This window comes from Podarcis liolepis (genome assembly GCF_965112155.1).
Source record: "Podarcis liolepis genome assembly, chromosome: 16".
In the NCBI taxonomy this organism is placed as follows: Eukaryota; Metazoa; Chordata; class Lepidosauria; order Squamata; family Lacertidae; genus Podarcis; species Podarcis liolepis.
In genome coordinates, this window is record NC_139567.1 from 2,236,796 (window position 1) to 2,260,478 (window position 23,683).

The window sequence follows — 23,683 nt, forward strand, 5'->3', positions numbered from 1 at the left end:
CTATAACCAGCAGCAATGGCAAAATATCCGCAATTGGATGAAACACACTGTGGACCACCAAACCATACTCGGTGGTTACTGATTTCCTTTCTGATTTCCTTTATCGCAAGCCTCTGCCTTCACCATGTTCGGTCTCCTTGCTTTAGATGCATCACTGGGTAATAGGGTTGAATGGGGTTCATGAGGAAGAAGTTACACGAGCATAGAAACAAGGGGTCAATGCACAAAAGTACATAAACACCTGGAGGCCAGACGTTTTTCTCTGAAATTTCTGAAGCAAACAGCTGTGTCAGTAAATTAAGAGAGACACAGAGAGAGCCAGCCAGCATGCTCATGACTTCCTATGCTTATCACTCTGTCCCGGCCAAACGAAGCTAAGTCATGCATTAGCCAGAAACTTCCTTAATATTGTATCCATACAGGTCAATGAAATTTATTTGCTATTGATTCACACTGGTTTATTGGTAAGCCACAGTTTAAAGTGTCTTTTTGTAAAAGGAAGCATTCTGACCACTGAGAAATGGATGAATCACAGCTCCACAATGTATGTGCAACAAAACCCTAGAAAAAGATCCTTGTCGGCTTAGTCTCCATTTAATGTGTTCATCTTACCTAGGTCTGCGTCTGTGCTTTTCTTCATATCCTTTTGGAGTTTCTTAGTTTGATCTTCCAGCCTAAAACAGAAAATTGAGATTTGTTTTGGGGTTGTTGTTGTTTGTGTGTGTGTGTGTGTGTGGTGAGAGAATTCTTACTATTGGGCAATCTACAGATGACTCAGGGGGAGGAGAGAAGCAGTGGGGCAGTGGCCAGTTCAAGCCTGCAATACAGAGAAGGAAGGATGGCCGGAGGAGGAAAGATACAGAAGTAATGCTTGAAATAAAGCATTTACTTGGCCACCTGTTTTAAGAAATAATTACCATATTTTTCTGTGTATAAGACTAGGTTTCCCCCCTAAAGAATAATGTCAAAAATTAGGAGGAGTCTCATACTCTGGGCCATCGCCCCCCATGTTCTTAAATCTGAGTCCCCCAAAATAGGGGGCGTCTTATACATGGGGACGTCTTATAGACGGGAAAATACGGTACCTTTGAGCAACCGACCTTGCAAATGTTATGAAACTGGAAGTGTGTTCTTAAAAAAATAAATCAATGGGCCAAAAAGGACCGTCATAAGTATGAGCAGGGAGACAGGCTAGCAACAACATGGGGCTAGTAATTTTGGAGGATTAAGCTGGAGTAAGAATACAAAACAGGGAGAAGCAGGCAAGATTAAAGAGGTTGATGGTTAATAGAGAACATTTCTTTTTTATTATTTATAATCGTGACTGTATTTTCCAAAAAATATTCAGATGCAGCATATATCATAGTCATTACAACCCAAAATACAAACAAATACTTTTGTTTCAACCCCCACAGCCCTCTCCCCAAGAGTCCACAGAACCAATCTGTTGCCTACTGCTCAGCATGCAACCTGGTTGCAAAAGAAAACCCAATTTAACACCCCTTCATTTATAGCCTAAAATTTAAAATACCAGACTGACCGATACTGAGTAGGAATCAATCTATTATTTTCCTAGGCATTAATGAACTAAAAAAATGGATACCAGAGTGTTACAAAAGGGTATCATTTTTACTGATCACATATTGTAGCAAGCTTTTCAAAAGAGCAATCTTCCAAATCTGTTGATACCAATATTAAAGATCCTGAAATTTAACGTCTTTCCAGAGCCTCACAATTGTAACACGGGATGCTTGGGGGTGGGGAATGAAATCAGTTCCTGGGGTTTTGATTTCGCGACACACTTGTGTTCTTTTCCTGTCTCAGCCTTCTGTTGTTCAGTTTGCAAACACGGACTGGCTGTTCTGTGTATAGGGTTGTATAAGATGCGGGGGGGGGGAGTCAAAAGTATCTGGAGGTATTTTAGCTGAGAGAGGGAAAAGGTGTCTAACAGTGAAAAGCTATAATTCCAGTATCCAACAAGGATGAACTAGTACTTGGGACACATGGAGAACTTTTTTCAAATTGCTTGAATCTCTCTACTGTACTGAGATCGTCTTCTGAGGCCTTTCTTCCAATGGCTCCCTGTTTGTGGAATGCTCTCCTCAGGAAGGTTCACCTGAAGCCTATTTACCTTGAGGCGCCTGGCAAAAATGTTCCTTTTCAACCAGGCCTTTGGCTGATTAACATCCAATGCCCTTTTAAAATGTGTTTGGGGGGATTATTGGGTTGTTTTGATTATGTATTTGGTGATTTTATCTTGCAATTTTATCTTGTGAACTGCCCTGAGGGCAATATATAGGGCAATATATCATAGAATCCTAGAGTTGGAGGAGACCCCAAGGGCCATCGAGTCCAACCCCCTGCCAAGCAGGAAACACCATCAGAGCACTTCTGACATATGGTTGTCAAGCCTCTGCTTAAAGACCTCCAAAGAAGGAGACTCCACCACACTCAATATACATATAATAATAATAATAATAATAATAATAATAATAATAATAATAATAATAAAGTACAAGGAAGGGCCCTGAAGTTCACGTCCTTGGAAACAGTAAATGATTTTCCTCTTTGATGTGAAATGTGACCTGAGTCCAATAGTGCGTCATACAAACATGCTTCTACTTTGCCTCACACACAGAAGCAGGCACTACTGCTTTCTTTTACCAGAGAACAATAAATGGGCACATGCAAACATTCAGATTTGGAAATATCAGGTAGGAAATAGTATCTACCCTATTTGATCATTCCTTGGTCTGCTGATTTCCTTCTTGTTGCTCAATCATGATGTAAGTGAAGAAAATGGCTATCAGCTACTAGCAAAACAAATGGATGTCGCACACAGCTCTTTTTGCGGGGAGGGGGAACAACATTTCATTGCAGAATTGAGACTGGAGTGAGGAATGTATTTGCAAGAGGATCAGATTATAAGACAATTCCAACCAAGGTGAAGTGACTCACCAAAAAGAGGAAGCCAATTTCAAGTTCAAAAGCCAGACAGAGCTTCAAATGAGAGGAAATCTGAGCTGCTTCATGTTACAAAATATGCAAAAAGAAGGCATTTGTCTTGTATAAGCATTAACATGTTTGTGTGCAACCAACCATAAAGCATGACATATAAACACACGATAGAGGTGTCAGGAAGCTGTACAGAGCTGTAGCTTCCCAGAGCATGGGGAATTGGGGCTGACCAGCAGGCTAGATCCTCATCTCCCCCACCACCTGTGGACAACTTCAAAAGGTTGCCAGGATCACCACCTGATGTCATCATAGCTTCAGGTATTTGGCATCTGTCAAAAGGAAGTTACTCTAGCAACCTATCAGCTGATCAGTGAAGACTTTGAAGACACACTTTCAGCGCCAATTAGATGATTGATTTGGGGAGCATATCTTCAAAGAGGCTTCCTGTAACCACCAATCAGCTGATCATCACTACCAGGAAGCCCCTATGAAGTCTTTGCAGAGGGGGAACTGCTCTGAAACCAGAGTGTTTCCCCATGTAGAGAAAGCAGTTTGTATTCAAAGTGCTGGGAAAGCACTTTGAATGCAAACTGCTTTCTCAGGAGACAATAAATGCTCCATTTTGAAATGATTTTTTTAAAAAAGAAAGCAGTTTGGATTTAAAATGCTGGAAGAAGTGCTTTAAACTGAAGTCACTTCCTCCTGCCCCTTAGGCTACACCCTGGAGTTCCTGAAGCATTTCCAACTCCCTACTGCAGCCTATACCAAGTGTTTGTCAGGGCTTCGGTTGCGCAGGGCTCCCTTCAAACCACACCAATCAACTGATCAGCAGGGCTTGCAGACAGCCCTGTGCTGCACTTTGAAACCCCCATGATCAGCTTCACAAGTTTCACAGGCACCACCTATCAACTGACAGCTGAAAACCTCTTTTGGGCCTAGCTGCAATTTTACCTGCCACACGTGGGCCAAATGGGGAGGTCTGGTGGGCTGAAGGGTCCTCACCCTTGCTTTACAGACATGCAAATTCAAGTGCAATTACCTATACAGAAATCATTATTTCATGTCTTTCATGATGTTTGAGAAACAACCCTTAGGCCTAACGGTCACAAGGAATCCAGGGTGAAGCAAAAGAACAAACCAGTACAAGCAAGGTTTAAGGATGGATAGAGAACACAACAAGAATGGAACTACAACAAGCTGAATTAAGAACACTTACTGCTGCAGCTTCCCATACTCCCGTTCAAAATCTCTCTCGACCTGTGAAAAGGAACAGAAGCCAAATCAGCTAAAAACGTTGGAGTATAATTAAAACAAACAAAAAGAAAGAAAGAAAAAAACCACCACTCCACCCAATGCAGCCAGCATGCCATCTTTCCAAGTGTAAAGCCCAAGAATAGACTAGTCTACAAATAGCAATACATAAAGCACATCAAATTCCACTCAAGCATCTTACTTGCTAAGGGCTCCCCCCGTAATCTGTAGAAAACATATCACCCATGGTTGGCATGAAAAGGGCTTTACGTCTCCAGAACCACGGCTAGAAATTGAAAACAAAATATCTAATATTTATATGAATCCCCCACCTACATGGGAATTTATTTTCTGATTCTCAACAGCAATCAGATGATGGGAAAATTAGTACTGAATGGTTTGCAGAGCAATTCAAACATCTCCCCCCCTCCCAAAATAACCCACTCATGAAGACATATTTAGAAGCAATATTTAGGTTTTTTTTATTAAAAAAAAACCCACACACAAAATGCTCATAAAGAGTAACTGGAATTCAGATATTGGCAGAGCAGACAGAGGAAAGCTGTGAGGGGTCCACTTTGGTTCAATAAGTATTGCTCACTATGATTCAGCTGTGAGGCTGTCCATACAGTAAGATCTCTGGTAGATCATCTTGCTTGAAAGCTTTTTCTTAAACAGAAGAAACACATTCATATGATTCTGGCTTATTAATCAAGGTGCACAAAAGAGGGTCTTCTAGTAGGGCATTCTTGCAAGCTACAGCTCACATTGGACACTTGAGTTGCAAGGTGTGGCAATAGCAGACACACCACACAGTCTTAAACCACTACAAGCCCTAAACTAAATACAAAAACAAAAAGGAAGCAGAACTAGGCAGGTAGCCAGCTGACCACAGAACTGCATTTATCATACAGCTCAAATGCACCCCTATCAAACTGCATCACAACTGTACAAGGCTTCTTGCACACCTGTTTCTTCTGCTTTTGGGGCCAATGGTCGTTGAAGGCAAGATGAAGTCAGGATGGTGCACAAAAAGTCTAGTGTACCTGGAAGTATAACAAGATTGTTTTCTTCTGCTTCTACTACGATTCCAGGGCCAAGAGATTCAGAAGTGCATAGCTTCTGACGGCAAGGGGAATCCAAGAACAGGGCCCAATTCCCCACTGCCACTCATCAAAAAAGAAGGTGCAATGCATATTTGGCCTGCATTTCTACCAAAGAGTTCGGAGCACTAGTTTAATCTCAGAACCCTCCTGTGGGGAAAGTGAGACTACGATGCGCCCAAGGCTATCCATCCACTGAAACACACAGCTGAACAGGGATTGGAACGTGGTTTCCCATATACAAATGTTATTCTACAGCGCAAGAGCTAACATTAGACTTGGCTCACCAAGTCAAAGAGGAGTGGTGTCAATAGCTGTTCAGGCAACTGTCCACCTTATGCTATAATTTGAAGGAGGAGTGCGCAGCAGTCACATAATTATCAGTGTATTGTGACCCCATGTTGTTGTTGTTTAATTAAATTTTTATAGCACCCTTCCTCAAAAGGTTAAAGGGAAGTTTACAATACAAAAACACAAAAAACATACCACAGTAATAAACAGAAACAAGAATCTCTGCACACACAGAGTTTAAATGGGCATAGATGGTTCAATTAGCCAGTTCAGTGATAAACAGCTGGTTTTCCTAGGGAAAAGAGTGGGACCCCCCCCAAAACCCCCCCAAACCCCTGCTTGGACATGGACCTAGAAATCCTGGAGTTGTGCCTAGAAAGTGCGGCACAAAGGAAAGTGTGGATGGACCCTCAACCGAGAGTCCTTTCCTGCTTCAAAACATCCTTTGCCACTGTTAACTAATACATTAGAAATATTAAGATGGGAAACAAACGCCACTTTAATTTTGGAAAATCGGAGTTGCTCATTTTAACTGAGCAATTTCCAACAATTTCCTTTGCAAAGGAAAATGCTTTATATCTGGGGAATCTTTAGAGAAAGCAGAAAATTACCCTGGAAAAAATCAAGTAGTTTGAACTTTCTATTAGTTCTTGCTCTTTTTAAAAAAAACACAAGAAACCATGCAAGTGACAATTTTTCTTTCATTCCTTCTACCTCAGCTCTGGTCTTTAGGGCATTTTCATGTGCTTTCCTCGTTCAGCATTTGCCACCCACACCTCAATGTTAATGAGTGCTGGATATCATCTTCTAAGTATCATTTCCTAGAATACTCCTTACCCCCACTACTTTACTCAATATTGCCATCAGCAAAACTTTCCAAACCTTAAGACATCATCTAAAATGACTGCTACTACATCATCTATTTGCAGGTTAGATCCCCAAGACTCTGCAGGGAACTGTGTAGTTTTTATATTTTAAAAGTGAGAGTGCAGTCTAGCCTAATGTCCTCCGAAGCAAGGCTTGTTACCAAACTTCAAATCCTGCACAAGGAATTAAACTTGGCTAGCCTAAACCTTGATCAATGCTGGTGCTGTGTACCTTCCGTGATAAAGGAGGGTGAAGTGCACTCTATGGAGAGGCCTGTGCCTGCCACATCTGGCTCCCAATCACGTAGCAGAGTGGTGACTGTCAGACTAGAACCAAAAGGTTCAACTGAATCATTAGCTGACCATGAAGCTTCGTGGGTGAAGTAGAGCTAGTCAAGATTTCTCAGCTTTAACCTACTTCACAGGGTTCCTATGAGGATAAAATTAGGAGGCGCCAAAAGGGTATATCACCTTGAGTTCCCTGGCAGAAGGGTGGGACAAACATGTAATAAACTTCAAAGTAAAATTACAGTTAACAGAGTGTGCTAAATCTGTATTGGACCTAGAAGGCTCCACAATCTGCACCGCTGAGGACCTGCGCAAGCTGAAGCTTTGAACAGATATAATTCATTATCTAATTAATGTACTATACAATAGATAAAAGGTACTGTACAGATTAGATGAACTACACAAGCACTCTGGGTCCATGAAATAAGCACTGTGCAAATGGCATGCTCTTAAGAAGCTATGACTGGGCACTGGCTTGGGGGTGGCAGACTGCTCTCAGGTAAGTAAAAAATATTGCCTACACACAGACAAAAGTGAAAGGAATGGGAGGTTTTATTGTCACAAGATCAAATGAAGTGCAAGTCAGCATGCCATGAAAAGCAGGAAAATGTTGCATGCTCCTATAACCAGAATACGAAAAAAGAGTAAGGATCCTAGCACACACAAGTATGCCACAGGCATTCGCAATCCAAAATTATCAGATGCAACAAGCAATAACTAAAGAAATGGGAATACTTCAAATTAAAATCCCCACTTGGTTTCTAATTAACACTGCTACGAGGCCATCACCATTTCAAAGCAAAGGCCTGCAGATGTAAATCGCCTCCTGATTTAATGGCAACCTCCATGAAAAGAATATTGGTTTGCAAGTTTGAATGTCCTGAGGCATCTCAATCAGATGGCTATTTCAGCTGCGCTGGCTGATACACAGTTCATGAAACCGTACCTATTCTGTGTGCACTACTACAGAACTACTGCCATTAGTGGAAAAATTATGTACAAGCAAAAAAGTCTGCCCACTGCCAAAAATGGACTTCCTAGGAATTGGGGCTGGAACAGTGCGTAGGATGTTTGCACTGCCGCTGCCTGTGCTGCAGGCTTGCCAAAATCCACAGCAGCTGATGCCTTCAGGTCAGGTAACAAGCACAAAAAGAGCCTCCCTAAATTTCTATGGGTGTTCCGGTGGTAAAAAATAGCTGCTGAATTGTTCCTTCTATTTATATGTCCATGTGTGAACTGTCCTGGTTGCCTTAGAAGGCAGGGTGACACAGGCGTCCACACTGGCAATCAACTCAAGAGACCCTGCCAAAAAACTTATCACACAAAAATGCATATCTTACAGAAGCAAGAAACACCTAGGCCTGATGTGAAGCCTATGCAAGTGTCTTTATTTTCACACAGGCAAATTTCTAAGGTTTTTTTTTGTTTTTAAACCAGTTCAATCACCTTTTTCTATTCTTTCACACATGTGCACACACAGAGAGAATAAATTAGTTTGTTGATGAGAGTCTATTGAGAGCCACTACAAGTCAGAATAACAGACAACATTGGACGAGATGCACAAACAGGCAGACCTGACGATAAAAGGCAGTTTCCTGTGTTCTTAGGTTGTGAGTAAAGTGAAGGCATCACAGAACAGGGCAGCACATGGAGAGAAAGATGGAAATACTACCAATATCTACCATGCGGCCCTCCCAAGGTTGCCCCAATCCAGGGGTAGGCAACCTAAGGCCCGGGGGCTGGATCCAGCCTAATCGCCTTCTCAATCTGGCCAGCGGATGGTCCGGAAATCAGCATGTTTTTACATTAGTAGAATGTGCCCCTTTATTTAAAATGCACCTCTGGGTTATTTGTGGGGCCTGCCTGGTACTTTACATGAGTAGAATGTGTGCTTTTATTTAAAATGCATCTCTGGGTTATTTGTGAGGCATAGGAATTTGTTCATTTTTATTAATAATAATAATAATAATAATAATAATAATAATAATAATAATAATAATTTAATATAGTTCAGCCCACCACATGAAAAAGGTTGCTGACCCCTGCCCCAGTCAGTATAGTCAAGGAAGATGGGAGAGAGTAGGGAGTTCAATAATACCTGGAAGAGGTGCTATTTTTTGAAGAAGAAAAAGGTGCCAGAGCTCCCTCCTCACTTCCCACCCACTGCAAGCTCTTCTGTGGCAGGAAGGCTGTTGCACTCGCAGTGCTCTCTCTCTCTCTCTCTCTCTCTCTCTCACACACACACACACACACACAGAGAGAGATATGGGGAAAGCAATGCACGGGGGGGGGGGGGGGGGAGAGGCCAGCAAGAAAGCGGAATGAGGTGCCCAAGGGAAAAGAGAATGAAGGGTGGAGCAGGGAGAACAGTGCAACCCCCCCAGCACTGCTGCCACTGCCTGAGCCCAAACCAGAGACACCTTCCTGGTCAAAGATGACACACACAGCTGGGCCGTCACATGGCCTCCCGGGGGCCGCGGTTGGGCTTCGTGTCCTGGAGGCTCGGACTTGCACTGACCTCCCCACCCTCAGCCTCCCATCCACTTCTCCTTTCCCGCCCTGGCAGCTGCTGGCAGCAGGGGCAGAAGGAGCGGGGCAGGGGTAGGAAGCCAGCCCGCAATGCCGCCTGCCACCTGAGAGGAGCTCCAGCTCCAGCTGGAAAAAAGCCTTGTTTTGTAGGCCATGGGTTCCCCATTCTTGATCTATATGTAAGCAAAGTACTGCACTTATCTGGGAAAACCCAATCATCCCCCAGAGGCAAATCAATTAGTGATGCCTCAGTATCATTCCATACTTTCTGTGGTTTTGTTTTCTTTTTTACTTTTAATACAAGTTGTCTAGGGAACACCGTAGTGCTGCAGAAATAAGATATCAATACAGTAAATAAATAGCTCAATGGTCCAGCACACACTTTGTGGAAGGAAAGTCCAAGGCTCAGTTCTGAGCATCCCTGCTAAAAAGACATCTCAGAAGACCTTTGCCTGAGATCTTGGAGGAAGAGTCTGTTGCCCATCAGGACAGATGCTACTCAGCTAGGTTGCTACCACTAACTTTACAAACTTACTAGCAGAAGATAAGTGGCACCAAAGATAGTCCTATAAGCAGACAGCACAGCCTGCCTAGAGAACAACTTGTGCAACTAAGCCTCAATAAGTTGTAGGTTGTACCCTCCCCCCTCCAATTAATTCCACCTATAAATGCTCAGCCAGTGATTCTGCCAATTTTACCCGCAGACAGAGAATCTGCCAAGCACTCCTCTTAGACACCAACTCTGCAGGTGAACAGCCCATTCAGGGACCATCAATAGTCATTATGAACAATTACACTTGCCATAACCCCTGACCACCCATTTATAGTCATCAGGATAGAGGAAACTCAAAAGCATACCATGTATTCAGTTGTTCCCAAAGAGTTTACGCTATTCAACTTGCTGTCACCTTCAAACCTGACCAACCCTGAATACAGTGGCACCCCATTTTCAGAATTAGGATTGGGACTAGGTATCGGCCTCTCTACAGAATATGCTGACTTCATGCAGGATGAACACTGTGCCATCAAAATAGACTTCAAAGATTCTTGGTAGACTATGGAATTTAAATGAATAGATGTGGCGGCAACATGGGGGAGGCCATAACCCAATCATGTTGGGAGAGCCAGTGTGGTGTAGTGGTTAAGAGTGGTAGTCTCGTAATCTGGGGAACCGGGTTCGTGTCTCCGCTCCTCCACATGCAGCTGCTGGGTGACCTTGAGCCAGTCACACTTCTCTGAAGTCTCTCAGCCCCACTCACCTCACAGAGTGTTTGTTGTGGGGGAGGAAGGGAAAGGAGAATGCCAGCTGCTTTGAGACTCCTGAAGGGGAGTAAAAGGCGGGATATCAAATCCAAACTCTTCTTCATGTTGTTATGTACTTAAAACATACTAAAGAAGAAGTAAATACTGTAATCCCTTTATTGGTTATTATACACATAATTGCATAGTTATTTTGATAATTTAAACTATGGAACAATAACTTCATACCTAGCTACATCTGATATTATTTAGTTCTTTGCACACTCTAAAAGAGCTTAACTTATATTGATAGCATTCAGACGTTACAATAATGTCATTTTTTATTGCAATGAGAATGAGCCTAGGCATATCTCAGTTCCGATTGCTCCCTTTCCACTTTCCTCCTCTGACGGAATTGCAAGTGGTAGATTGGAAGCTTTCATTTTCATTTTTTATTAACTACAGATTTTAGTTATCATTTTAACCCAATAAAATGTGGTTTATCTTAGCCAGTTTGTCTAAAACAGTGTTTCCCAACCGGTGTTCCGCGGCACACTAGTGTGCCGTGAGACACCGGCTGGTGTGCCGTGGGAGGGAGGCGGGCGAGTCGGGCGGCGAGAGGCGGGGCGGCGGCGGCGAGCACACGCGGGGCGGCGAGCGAGCGAGCTCCCACATCCCATCGCCGCTCGCTTCGGCCGGCCTACTGGAGGAAGGCGCGAAAACCCGGCGGGGTTTTGGGTGGGCGCCAAGCAAGAAAGGCGGGAAGGCTCTGGTCCCTCCCCTCCCGGCGGGGCTCCCGCACGCACCTTTCTGCGCCGCCGCGTCCCGCCTGAGCAGCAACAGGAGGAGGAGGAGGGAGGCCAGCGCCGGCCGGGTCCCCCGGGGGAGCGGGCGCTCCGGGCTGCTCACCATACCCCGCGTCTCGGGCGCAGCAGCCGGCAGTCCGAATGCATCCCGAGCCGCGCTGCTCTCGCCTTGCCTCCTTCTTCGCGCCTCCTCCCGGCTCGCGCGCCGTCCCTGCGCGGATCCGTCCAGCCTCCGGCCGCCGCCGCCGCCCCCTCCTCTTCCTCTCCTTCCCCCACCCACCAACCCGCACGGCGCGCTCCCACCGCCCCCGATGGGCGCAACCACTTCCGGGTCCGCTGCAGCCGCCCCTTCCCCGCCTCCGGCAGCCGAAAGTCCCCCAGCGGAGCCCGTCTGGCCGCTCCCCCCGCTCCCTGCCCACCTCCCGGTGTTGAGGCGCCCTCTTTCGTTGCTTCGCGGGGAGGGAAAAAACTTTGACTTTTGTGCGTCCCTCCCGGCGTGACGCTGCGCGCTGACGTCACGGGGCGGGGCTTTAATGGTGGTGTGCCGCGAGATTTTTTTCCGGTAAACAGGTGTGCCGTTGCCCAAAAACGTTTGGGAAACACTGGTCTAAAACAAGTCAACTTCAAAACCATGCTTGTTTCAGACCATAGTTATGATTGACTACCATTTAGATTTCAGACATACTGCAACACCCGACATCTGAAGACTGAAGCAGGCAGGCAGGCAGGCAGGCAGGCAATCCCGCAGTGATCAGCCCCTGGCCAGACCCAGGCCACGCTCCCCCACATTCTGCCTGCACTCCAAGTGGGGGAGAAACATGTTGGTGGTAGTGGCTGCACCAGAAGAGAACGAAGTGGATGCAGGGCACGGAAGTTGCACGTCCAAGTTCAAGCCCCCACTCGAGGCCGGGGATGGTGGCAGCCCTGTCAACACAGCACCTGGTTTCACAAGCTACTCTTATCCCAGTACTGCTTTACAGTGGTACCTCCAGTTGTGAACTTAATTCGTTCCGGAGGTCCGTTCTTAACATGAGGCGCTCTTTTGCTAATGGGGCCTCCCACCGCTGCCGCGCCACACGACTTCCTCTCGCATCCCGGGGCAAAGTTCGCATCTACTTCCAGGTTAGCAGAGCTCGTTACCCAAAGCGTTCGTAAGGAGGACGGTACGTAACCCAAGGTTCCACAGATGACACAGCAAGCCTCTCAAGAACTCCTACAAGCCTTAAAAGAGCCATAAAAACATTGGCAGCATACAGCAAGGAGAGCAAACTAAAACTAAATCACCAAAAAACCAAAATCATGGTCTTTGCCAAAAGGCCCAAACCTTGCTCATCAATGGCCATAACATTGATCAGGTCACCTGCTTCAAATATTTGGGTATGACCCTTCATTCCTCGGGAAGCAGAAAAGCCCACTGGGATTATGTTCCACAGAATGCCCAGAGAAGCATAAATTCTATACTCAGGTACTTTAGGACTAAAGGCGGACAATATATACCTGCAGCCCTCAAACTGTTTGAGGCCAAATCCATTGCACATTGCTTGTATATGGTGCTCAATTGTGCACCATTAGAACTTGTTGTTGTTTAGTCGTTTAGTCGTGTCCAACTCTTCGTGACCCCACGGACCAGAGCACGCCAGGCACTCCTGTCTTCTACTGCTTCCCGCAGTTTGGTCAGACTCATGCTGGAAGCTTCGAGAACACTGTCCAACCATCTTGTCCTCTGTCGTCCCCTTCTCCTTGTGCCCTCCATCTTTCCCAACATCAGGGTCTTTTCCAGGGAGTCTTCTCTTCTCATAAGTTGGCCAAAGTATTGGAGCCTCAGCTTCACGATCTGTCCTTCCAGTGAGCACTCAGGACTGATTTCCTTCAGAATGGATAGAATCATAGAATCATAGAGTTGGAATAGACCACAAGGGCCATCAAGTCCAACCCCCTGCCAAGCAGGAAACACCGTCAGAGCACTCCTGACATATGGTTGTCAAGCCTCTGCTTAAAGACCTCCAAAGAAGGAGACTCCACCACACTCCTTGGCAGCAAATTCCACTGTCGAACAGCTCTTACTGTCACGAAGTTCTTCCTCATGTTTAGGTGGAATCTTCTTTCTTGTAGTTTGGATCCATTGCTCCGTGTCTGCTTCTCTGGAGCAGCAGAAAACAACCTTTCTCCCTCCTCTATGTGGCATCCTTTTATATATTTGAACATGGCTATCATATCACCCCTTAATCTCCTCTTCTCCAGGCTAAACATGCCCAGCTCCCTTAGCCGTTCCTCATAAGGCATCGTTTCCAGGCCTTTGACCATTGGTTGCCCTCCTCTGGACACGTTCCAGTTTGTCAGTGTCCTTCTTGAATTGTGGTGCCCAGAACTGGACACAGTACTCCAGGTGAGGTCTGACCAGAGCAGAATACAGTGGCACTATTACTTCCCTTGATCTAGATGCTATACTCCTATTGATGCAGCCCAGAATTGCATTGGCTTTTTTAGCTGCCGCGTCACACTGTTGGCTCATGTCAAGTTTGTGGTCAACCAAGACTCCTAGATCCTTTTCACATGTACTGCTGTCAAGCCAGGTGTTTGATAGGTTTGATCTTCTTGCAGTTTCATGGGACTCTCCAGAGTCTCCTCCAGCACCATAACTCAAAAGCATCAATTCTTTGGCAATCAGCCTTCTTTGTGGTCCAGCTCTCACTTCCATACATCACTACTGGGAAAACCATAGCTCTTACTATACGGACCTTTGTTGGCAAGGTGATGTCTCTACTTTTTAAGATGCTGTCTAGGTTTGTCATTGCTTTCCTCCCAAGAAGCAGGCGTCTCTTAATTTTGTGGCTGCTGTCACCATCTGCAGTGATCATGAAGCCCAAGAAAGTAAAATCTCTCACTGCCTCCATTTCTTCCCCTTCTATTTGCCAGGAGGTGATGGGACCAGTGACCATGATCTTCGTTTTTTTGATGTTGAGCTTCAGACCATATTTTGCGCTCTCCTCTTTCACCCTCAATAAAAGGTTCTTTAATTCCTCATCACTTTCTGACATCATGGTTGTGTCATCTGCATATCTGAGGTTGTTGATATTTCTTCCAGCAATCTTAATTCCGGCTAGGGATTCATCCAGCCCAGCCTTTCGCATGATGAATTCTGCATATAAGTTAAATAAGCAGGGAGACAATATACAGCCTTGTCGTACTCTTTTCCCAATTTTGAACCAATCAGTTGTTCCATATCTACAGTGGTACCCCGCAAGACGAATGCCTCGCAAGACGGAAAACCCGCAAGACGAAAGGGTTTTCTGTTTTGGAGGCGCTTCGCAAGACGAATTTCCCTATGGGCTTGCATCGCAAGGACCTCTTCTGAAGGCCGGCGGGGGGCAAAAGTCTTTGCTCCCCCCCGCCTGCCTCCCCCCCCCGCCTGCCCCGGGCGATCTTAAAATGCTGGCGGGCGGGAGCGAAGCGTTCGCTGTCGACCCCCAGCATTTTAAAATCTCCAAGGTACAGCAGAGAAGTCTCTGTCCCGGGGAGATTTTAAAATGCTGGGGGTCGGGAGCGAAGCGTGGGAGGTTTTAAAATGCTGGGGGTCGGGAGCGAAGCGCTGCCGAACCCCAGCATTTTAAAATCTCCCCGTGTCCCGGGAAGGTTTTAAAATGCTGGGGGTCGGCAGCGCTTCGCTTCCGACCCCCAGCATTTTAAAACGCTGTTCCGAAGGGGGGGCGGGGACACCTGCCCCAGCCGCCCCACTTCGGAAAGCTGTTCCGAAGTGGGGAGGGGGGGCGGGGACACCTGCCCCAGCCGCCCCACTTCGGAAAGCTGTTCCGAAGTGGGGCGGGGGGGCGGGGACACCTGCCCCAGCCGCCCCACTTCGGAAAGCTGTTCCGAAGCGGGGCGGGGGGCGGGAACACCTTATGAAGGCGGGCAGGGGGCGAAAGTCTTTGTCCCCCCTGCCTGCCTTCCCAGGGGCTTTTAAATCGCCCCGGACAGCGGAGAAGTCCTCCGCTGTCCCAGGGTTTTTTAAAATGCTGGGGGTGGGAAGAAAAGCCCTTGTGTCCCCCCCCCAGCCTTCAGAAGAGGTCCGGGGACAGACTGTCCCCGGACCTGGTCTGAAGGCGGTTTCCCTAGGAAATTGATTTTCAATGCATTCCTATGGGAAACCGTGCATCGCAAGACGAAAAAACCGCAAGACGAAGAGACTTGCGGAACGAATTAATTTCGTCTTGCGAGGCACCACTGTAGTTCTAACTGTAGCTTCTTGTCCCACAAAGAGATTTCTCAGGAGACAGATGAGGTGATCAGGCACTCCCATTTCTTTAAGAACTTGCCATAGTTTGCTGTGGTCAACACAGTCAAAGGTTTTTGCATAGTCAATGAAGCAGAAGTAGATGTCTTTCTGGAACTCTCTAGCTTTCTCCATAATCCAGCGCATGTTTGCAATTTGGTCTCTGGTTCCTCTGCCCCTTCGAAATCCAGCTTGCACTTCTGGGAGTTCTCGGTCCGCATACTGCTTGAGCCTTCCTTGTAGAATTTTAAGCATAACCTTGCTAGCTTGTGAAATGAGTGCAATTGTGCGGTAGTTGGATCATTCTTTGGCACTGCCCTTCTTTGGGATTGGGATGTAGACTGATCTTCTCCAATCCTCTGGCCACTGCTGAGTTTTCCAAACTTGCTGGCATATTGAGTGTAGCACCTTAACAGCATCATCTTTTAAAATTTTAAATAGTTCAGCTGGAATATCATCACTTCCACTGGCCTTGTTATTTGCAGTGCTTTCTAAGGCCCATTTGACTTCACTCTCCAGGATGTCTGGCTCAAGGTCAGCAACCACACTACCTGGGGTGTACGAGACATCCATATCTTTCTGGTATAATTCCTCTGTGTATTCTTGCCACCTCTTCTTAATGTCTTCTGCTTCTGTTAGGTCCTTACCACTTTTGTCCTTTATTATGGTAATCTTTTGGTCAGGGGTCCCTTTATCTTTACCTTTTTATGGTAATCTTTGTACGAAATGTTCCTTTCATATCTCCAATTTTCTTGAACAGACCTCTGGCTCTTCCCATTCTATTGTTTTCCTCTATTTCTTTGCATTGCTCGTTTAAGAAGGCCTTCTTGTCTCTCCTTGTTATTTTTGGAAATCTGCATTCTATTTCCTGTATCTTTCACTATCTCCCTCGCATTTTGCTTGCCTTCTCTCCCTTGCTATTTGTAAGGCCTCGTTGGACAGGCACTTTGCTTTCTTGCATTTCCTTTTCATTGGGATGGTTTCGTTGCTGCCTCCTGTATAATGTCACTAGCCTCCACCCATAGTTCTTCAGGCACTCTGTCCACCTAATCTAAATCCTTAAAACTGTTCCTCACTTCCACTGTGTATTCATAAGGGAATTGATTTAGATTGTATCTTACCAGGTGTTTTGATTAGTCCGTGACGTGCTAATTGATTTATTATCCGCAATTAGCTCTTTATGGCAGCTTCGGCAGGTCCGGCACACTTCCTCTGCGCGATCTGCTCCTTCTTCTCCGTCACGCCCAGCAGAGTAAAACACAGCAGCAAACTGTCACTTAGTTTCCCACAAACACACAGAGCACAGTAATGTCCATTTACAGCTCTTTTATTTCATCATTTCTCCAGGACTTCTCGCAGCCATGGCAAACTGCCTCTCTCTCTCAACGACCGGAGAGGAACAGACAGGAAAGCGGACTTCCGGTCGGTGCCAGCGCTTAATGGCGGTCCTAGCTCCGAGCTCCGGAGAAGGACTGCTTCGCAAGTTCGGGTCTTACCCGCTACGGCAAGCGGGGGACCCCTAAAATCCCAGGCGCTGAAGCCTGAGAACAAGGAGACTCGGTGGGCACCTTTGCGCCCCCCGGTACCGTGAAAGAGCCTTTTTAAAGGCTACGGATCGACATCGGGAGTGAGCGCGGTGCTGAGAGTCGCTACCCAGCCTGCGAAGTGAAGCCGCGTCGCCATAAGCGGAGAGCGCCGATTCCTTCCTGAAAAGAAAATTTGGACTGAATCCCCGTGAGTAAGAGCTGAAATATAATCGGGACCCTTTAAATTTCAAAAATTGGGCTAAAAACGGGGGAGATCTAAACAAAGGAAGTCTGCCTCCCCCCGACTGCATGAAAGTGAAAGCAACGGAGCTTTAAACCTGCATCCGTTTAAATCTGCTCTTTGATTAGCTTAACCGGACATTTAGACCCTTTGATCTCCCCTCTAGCTAGCAGGGCAGAGGGGAGGTGAATTTGAACAACAACTGCATGATTTGTTGGAAGTAAAAAAACCTCTGCTGTCTCATCCATCTGAAAACGAAACGGTCTGCCTTTGTACCACACTGAACTGACTTTTCCCTGTGAAGTGATATCTTGATACAAAGTTTCCACAGTGCCTGGCTACTGTACAATACAAGAAGAAGCAGCATAAATTGGCCAACTGTGGCAATCTGAAGTAACAAGTTTTTAGTAATACTGACTTTGATTGTGTTAACCTCCCTTTTTACATTTTGGACATTCTCCTTTGTTTCTATACTTGGAAACTTTGTTCTATGGCCATTTTGATTTGCTCCCTCTAGAGGACAAAGTGAGGTCCGGCACGGCCTAAGACAGTGGAATTTTCCAAGGGAGAATAAATCCCGTGGGAACTGACCTTGACATGAGTGGCGCACAAGAGGAGATAGTCACAAGAGCCAAAACCAAGCAACAACAACAACAGCTGCAGCAGCTACAGGTAAAGAAAAGAGGCTCAATCTCAGGCGCAACAGTTGGATCAACAGGAACAACAGGGCAAGACAAAGGAGCAGCCGTCTCCATGGAAGCTGTGACAGATGCTCTGCTCAAGATAAATCAAACTCTGGAGTCTCTGACAAAACAGACTTCAGAGAATACACTAAAACTAACAGAAATTTCAGCAAGATTAAACCAGAATACAGAATCTATAAATAAATTGGTGGAGGAAAACGCCACTACGCGCCAAATTGCCGAAGACGCCAAAGCTACTGCGGGAGAGACACAGGAGAAGTTAGAGCCGATCGCCAAGAAGGTCTATGAGCATGATGCAACTTTGGCCTTGTGGGAGTTACAGAGGAAAGAGAGAAATTTAAAAATAAGACTGATTCCGGAGAATGAAAGAGACAACCTTGTGGAATACTTGACACGGGAGTTTGTGGACTGTTGGGACCTCCAGGAAGACGAATTCAAAATTACGACTGCCTTTAGATTGGGCAAAAAGCAAAACAGAAAGACCCCGAGAGACTGTTTGATCACACTCAGATCCAAGGAGGAAAGAGACAAAATATTGGGACTACACTTTGAAAAGGCCTTGCAAATTGGAAACTCAGCTGTACAGATCTTCAAAGACATCCCAAAATACATTCTGGACTTAAGAAACTTCTATAAGGACTTAGCCCTTTTATTAAAGAAAAACTCTATCCGCTTCAGGTGGGAATTCCCACAAGGGCTGTCATTTGATTACAAGGCAAACAAGGTGAAAATAAAGACAATTCAAGATAAAGACAAATTTTTGGCAAGATACCAGGAGGATCTACAGAAGGGGACTGTGGACGCACTTGCAGAACAGAGGAGAGCGTTGGACATCCTGAATCTCTCGTTTGGACAAAAACCACCACCATCAGAAGAAGAGCAACAACTGGGAGCTGTTGGAGGAGCCTCAGAAAAATAGAAAGATGGCTCTGCAATTCCTTAGTTGGAATTGTAATGGGCTCAATGGGCCTTTGAAGAGAAGACAAGTATTTCATGTATTAAATAGAGAACAACTGGACTTGATATGCTTACAAGAAACTCATATAACTAGAGCCCACAGGAGATTACTTACAAACAAAAGGCTAGGACAAGAATTTATTTCATCAGACAAAGTCAAGAAGAGAGGAGTTGTAATATATGTGAAAGAGAAATGGGCTCCAAAAATGATATTCAAAGATGAACAAGGGAGATATCTGGCTGTGGAAATACAAGTACAAGGAGAAAAATTTCTAGTTGTCGGAATTTATGCACCAAATGAAGGCAAATCCGACTTCTTTAAGAGACTTCATGAAACGTTGATGGATTATTTGGATTACAATATGATAATCATGGGAGACATGAATGGCGTGGTCTCCACCAATATGGACAAGGCACAAAGACTAACAGTCACCAAAGAAGGGAGACTCCCTAAGACTTTTTTCGAAATGACTGAAAACATGGACTTGATAGACATTTGGAGAACAAGGAACCCTCTGGAGAGAGAGGGAACCTTTTTCTCCCAAGCAATGATGACCTGGACCAGAATCGATCAAATCTGGGTTACTAGTGGAATGGCTCCAAAGATTAAGAAAGTGGAAATCTGCCCAAAAACTTGCTCCGACCATAACGCCGTGAAGATGGAGATGAAACTCACAATAACTGGTCAATTTAGATGGAGAATGAATGACACCCTCTTTTGTGATAAGGAGATTCTCACGAAGGCCCAAAAGACTCTAAAAGACTATTTTGAAATAAATTTGAGGACCGACGTGGAGAAAAGAGTGATCTGGGATGCAAGCAAAGCGGTCATGAGAGGATTTTTGATTCAACAAAATTCAATAAAGAGGAAAAAACAAAATGAGAAAAAAGAGAAGATTTTGGAAATGATAAAGGAAGGAGAGAGGAAATTAAGAACAAAACCAAAGTCTCAAGACATTTTAAGAGAGATTAAGCTATATCAAACACAATACATGGAATTGATGAACCAAGAGATTGAATGGAAGATAAAGCAAATGAAGCAAAAGACCTTTGAATCAGCAAATAAATGTGGTAAACTTTTGGCATGGCAACTGAAGAAAAGGCAGAAACTAAATACAGTTACAAGCCTTGAGGTGGATGGAAAGAATATATCTAAACCCAATGAAATCAGAAATTGCTTTTTAAGTTATTTCAAAAAACTCTACACTCAAGGCCCGCAAAATGAAGAAGATATAGATAAATTCCTTGGAAAATATGGATTACAAAATATCTCTCATCAAAGCAAGATGGACTTGAACCAGAGAATCTCAGAACAAGAGATAGAGGCTGCCATTCAGAATATGCAACTGGGCAAATCTCCGGGACCAGATGGACTGACTTCCAGATACTACAAATCGCTGAAGGAATGGTTGACTCAACCACTAAGAGAAGTTTGTAATGAGATCCTTGAGGGAAAAAGGGCGCCTGAATCGTGGAAAGAGGCATATATTTCACTCATACCAAAGTCAGAGACTGAAAAGACTCAACTCAAGAACTACCGCCCAATATCACTCCTTAATGTGGATTACAAAATTTTTGCAGACATTTTGGCAAAAAGATTTAAAAGAGTTTTGATGGAGAAGATCCATAAGGACCAAGCAGGCTTTCTCCCTAAAAGACACCTGGCAGACAATGTAAGGAATGTAATAGACATTCTGGAAAAGCTAGAGGTGAATATAAACACTAAAGCAGTATTGATTTTTGTGGATGCGGAGAAAGCCTTTGACAATATTTCTTGGAGTTTTATGAAGAAGAATCTTCATGGGATGGGGGTAGGCCGGGGTTTTGAGAATGGTATGGCTGCAATATATTCTGAACAAAAAGCTAAACTGATTGTAAACAATGTTGTGACTGAGGAACTTAAGATAGAAAAAGGAACACGACAGGGGTGCCCGATTTCCCCATTACTTTTTATTTCAGTTCTGGAGGTGTTGCTGAACATGATAAGAAATGACCAGCAGGTCAAAGGTGTGCAGGTCGGAGCTAAACATTATAAGTTAAGAGCGTTCGCAGATGACCTAGTATTGACTTTGCAAGAGCCAAACACTAGTACGAAAAAGGTTTTAGAAATAATACAACAGTTTGGCCAGGTAGCTGGATTTAAGTTGAATAAGCAAAAAACCAAAGTTTTAGGGAAAAACTTAACAGATATGGAAAAGGAGAAATTTCAAGAGGAAACAGGTTTGACTGTGGTAAAGAAGGTGAAATATCTAGGGGTTTACTTAACATCTAAGAATGTGAATTTGTATAAGGACAACTATGAAAAATGTTGGTCAGAAATTAAAAAAGATCTAGAAATATGGTCAAATTTGAAATTGTCAATGTTAGGCCGAATTGCAGTAATCAAAATGAATGTATTGCCTAGAATGTTATTTTTGTTTCAGACCTTGCAGATTCTTGACAAGATGGAATGTTTTAAGAGGTGGCACAAAGACATTTCGAAATTTGTCTGGCAGGGCAAAAAGCCCCGAATTAAATTTAAGATATTGACAGATGCTAAAGAAAGAGGGGGTTTTGCCCTGCCGGACCTAAAATTGTACTATGAGGCAGCAGCTTTTTGCTGGCTGAAAGAATGGATGCTCCTCGAGAACACGGACATCTTGGATCTGGAAGGTTTTAATAATGCTTTTGGTTGGCATGCATATCTTTGGTATGATAAAGTTAACAGCGCCTTTAAAAATCACATTGTTAGAAAAGCATTGTTTAATGTTTGGATAAGATACAAAGATCTATTGGAAAACAAAACCCCTAGATGGGTCTCACCAGTGGAGGCTAAAGCAGTGAAGAAACTCAATATGGAGGTCGGATGGCCGAAGTATTGGGAAATTTTAGAACAGGATGGAGATAAGTTCAAACTACAAAGTCAGGAGAAATTGAAGTATAAAGTAGAAAATTGGTTCCAATATCGTCAAATAATGGAATTTTTTAAACAGGACAGGAAAATCGGTTTCCAGGTGGAAAAATCAAAATTAGAAACCGAACTGTTAGAACCCAATACTAAGAATTTATCTAGAATGTACAACTTGTTGTTGAAATGGAACACACAGGATGAAACAGTTAAATCGGCTATGATTAAGTGGGCTCAGGATGTTGGACATAACATTATGTCAGCTGACTGGGAATGGTTATGGAACACCGGTATAAAATTTACGGCATGTAATGCCTTAAAGGAAAACATTATGAAAATGGTATACAGGTGGTACATGACCCCAGTCAAGCTAGCAAAAATCTATCACTTGCCCGATAACAAATGTTGGAAGTGTAAAGAGACTGAAGGTACCTTTTATCACCTTTGGTGGACATGCCCGAAGATTAAGGCCTTCTGGGAAACGATCTATAATGAAATGAAAAAGGTACTTAAATGTACCTTCCCTAAAAAACCAGAGGCCTTTCTCTTGGGCATTGTCGGCCAACTGGTGACAAAGAAAGATAGAGCTTTTTTCATGTATGCTACAACAGCAGCAAGAATACTCATCGCAAAGTATTGGAAGACACAAGATTTACCCACTGTGGAAGAATGGCAGATGAAAGTGATGGACTATATGACACTGGCCGAGATGACAGGCAGAATCCGTGACCAACGAAAAGAGACGGTGGAAGAAGAGTGGAAAAAATTTAAAAGTTATCTTAAGGACTACTATAATCTTAATGAATGCTAAAATGTTATGGTTTCCAGAAGCAAAAGGGTACAGGGATACAAGGTTAGACTATAAAAGAGGACTAAGATGATAAAGATTGGAAAGTTACAATTGGAAGTTGCTAGTTGAATTTTGGACATTGGGATGCAGAGAGGGGGGGTATGGGGAAGTCTAAGAAAAGAGGTTTATGAAAATATGTTTGAAACTATACGTGTATGTTTGTCATTTTTAGTGTTTGTCTGTTTTTTTTCAAAAATTTTGTAAAACCAATAAAAATTTTATAAAAAAAAAAAAAAGGAACAGACAGGAAAGCTCCTCCCAGCTTCCAAATCTGACGTCAGAATGCTGAGGCACCATGGGAACAACTTAACCTCTTAAGTTCCAACTCCCATACCCCCTCTGCCACACATTCTGACAATACCTGTGGAACATCCACGTAACTATCAGGTTCACACTGTGCGAAACTTACCAACGCACCTGTGGCTTGGTATCTTTCCGGTGGAACACCCTTCGTTGTGCGACTGGATCGCCTGGGCACAAACTCAGATGTTACCTCTGACTCACTGCCACCAGGAACTGTGTCCTCAGCATCACGGGACTCCCTCTCTGACTTAAAGCGTTTTCGAATCCTCTCCATTACACTCACAGGAGAACTGGGCTCACTCTTGGCCTCCCTTTTAACAACTTGTGGAGATGCCCCACCCTGCTCCAGACCTTGATCAGTGACCTGATCGTCATCAGCAGACTCAGCCTCTTCTTCCTCCCCCTCAGAATCTTCCTGTTCTGAATCAGAGAGACACTCTGAGAGAACATCACGCTTGACAGCAGCCTTTGACTTTTCATCCTGCTCATAGAACTCAGCGTGTTTGCTGATCAGCAGTTTACTCTGATCACCTGATGGGAACGCAAACCTCCATGCATGCGCTGCTGGCTCATACCCACAGAAGATCATTTTCCGGAACTTGGATCCATCTGGC

General features: G+C 44.6%; 1 protein-coding gene across 5 annotated transcripts in view; it reads right to left on the bottom strand.

Annotated features, from left to right (window-relative positions):
• Window positions 1–23,683, bottom strand: part of BIN3 (bridging integrator 3) — a 149,603-nt gene that overhangs the window by 46,411 nt on the left and 79,509 nt on the right. For all 5 annotated transcript variants that reach the window (XM_083480743.1, XM_083480746.1, XM_083480747.1 and 2 more), the window contains 2 exons: window positions 4,175–4,215; window positions 613–674 (listed from right to left, as the gene is read on the bottom strand). In XM_083480743.1, the coding sequence (XP_083336869.1) occupies window positions 613–674; window positions 4,175–4,215 (103 nt within the window). The remainder of the gene's footprint in view (window positions 1–612; window positions 675–4,174; window positions 4,216–23,683) is intronic.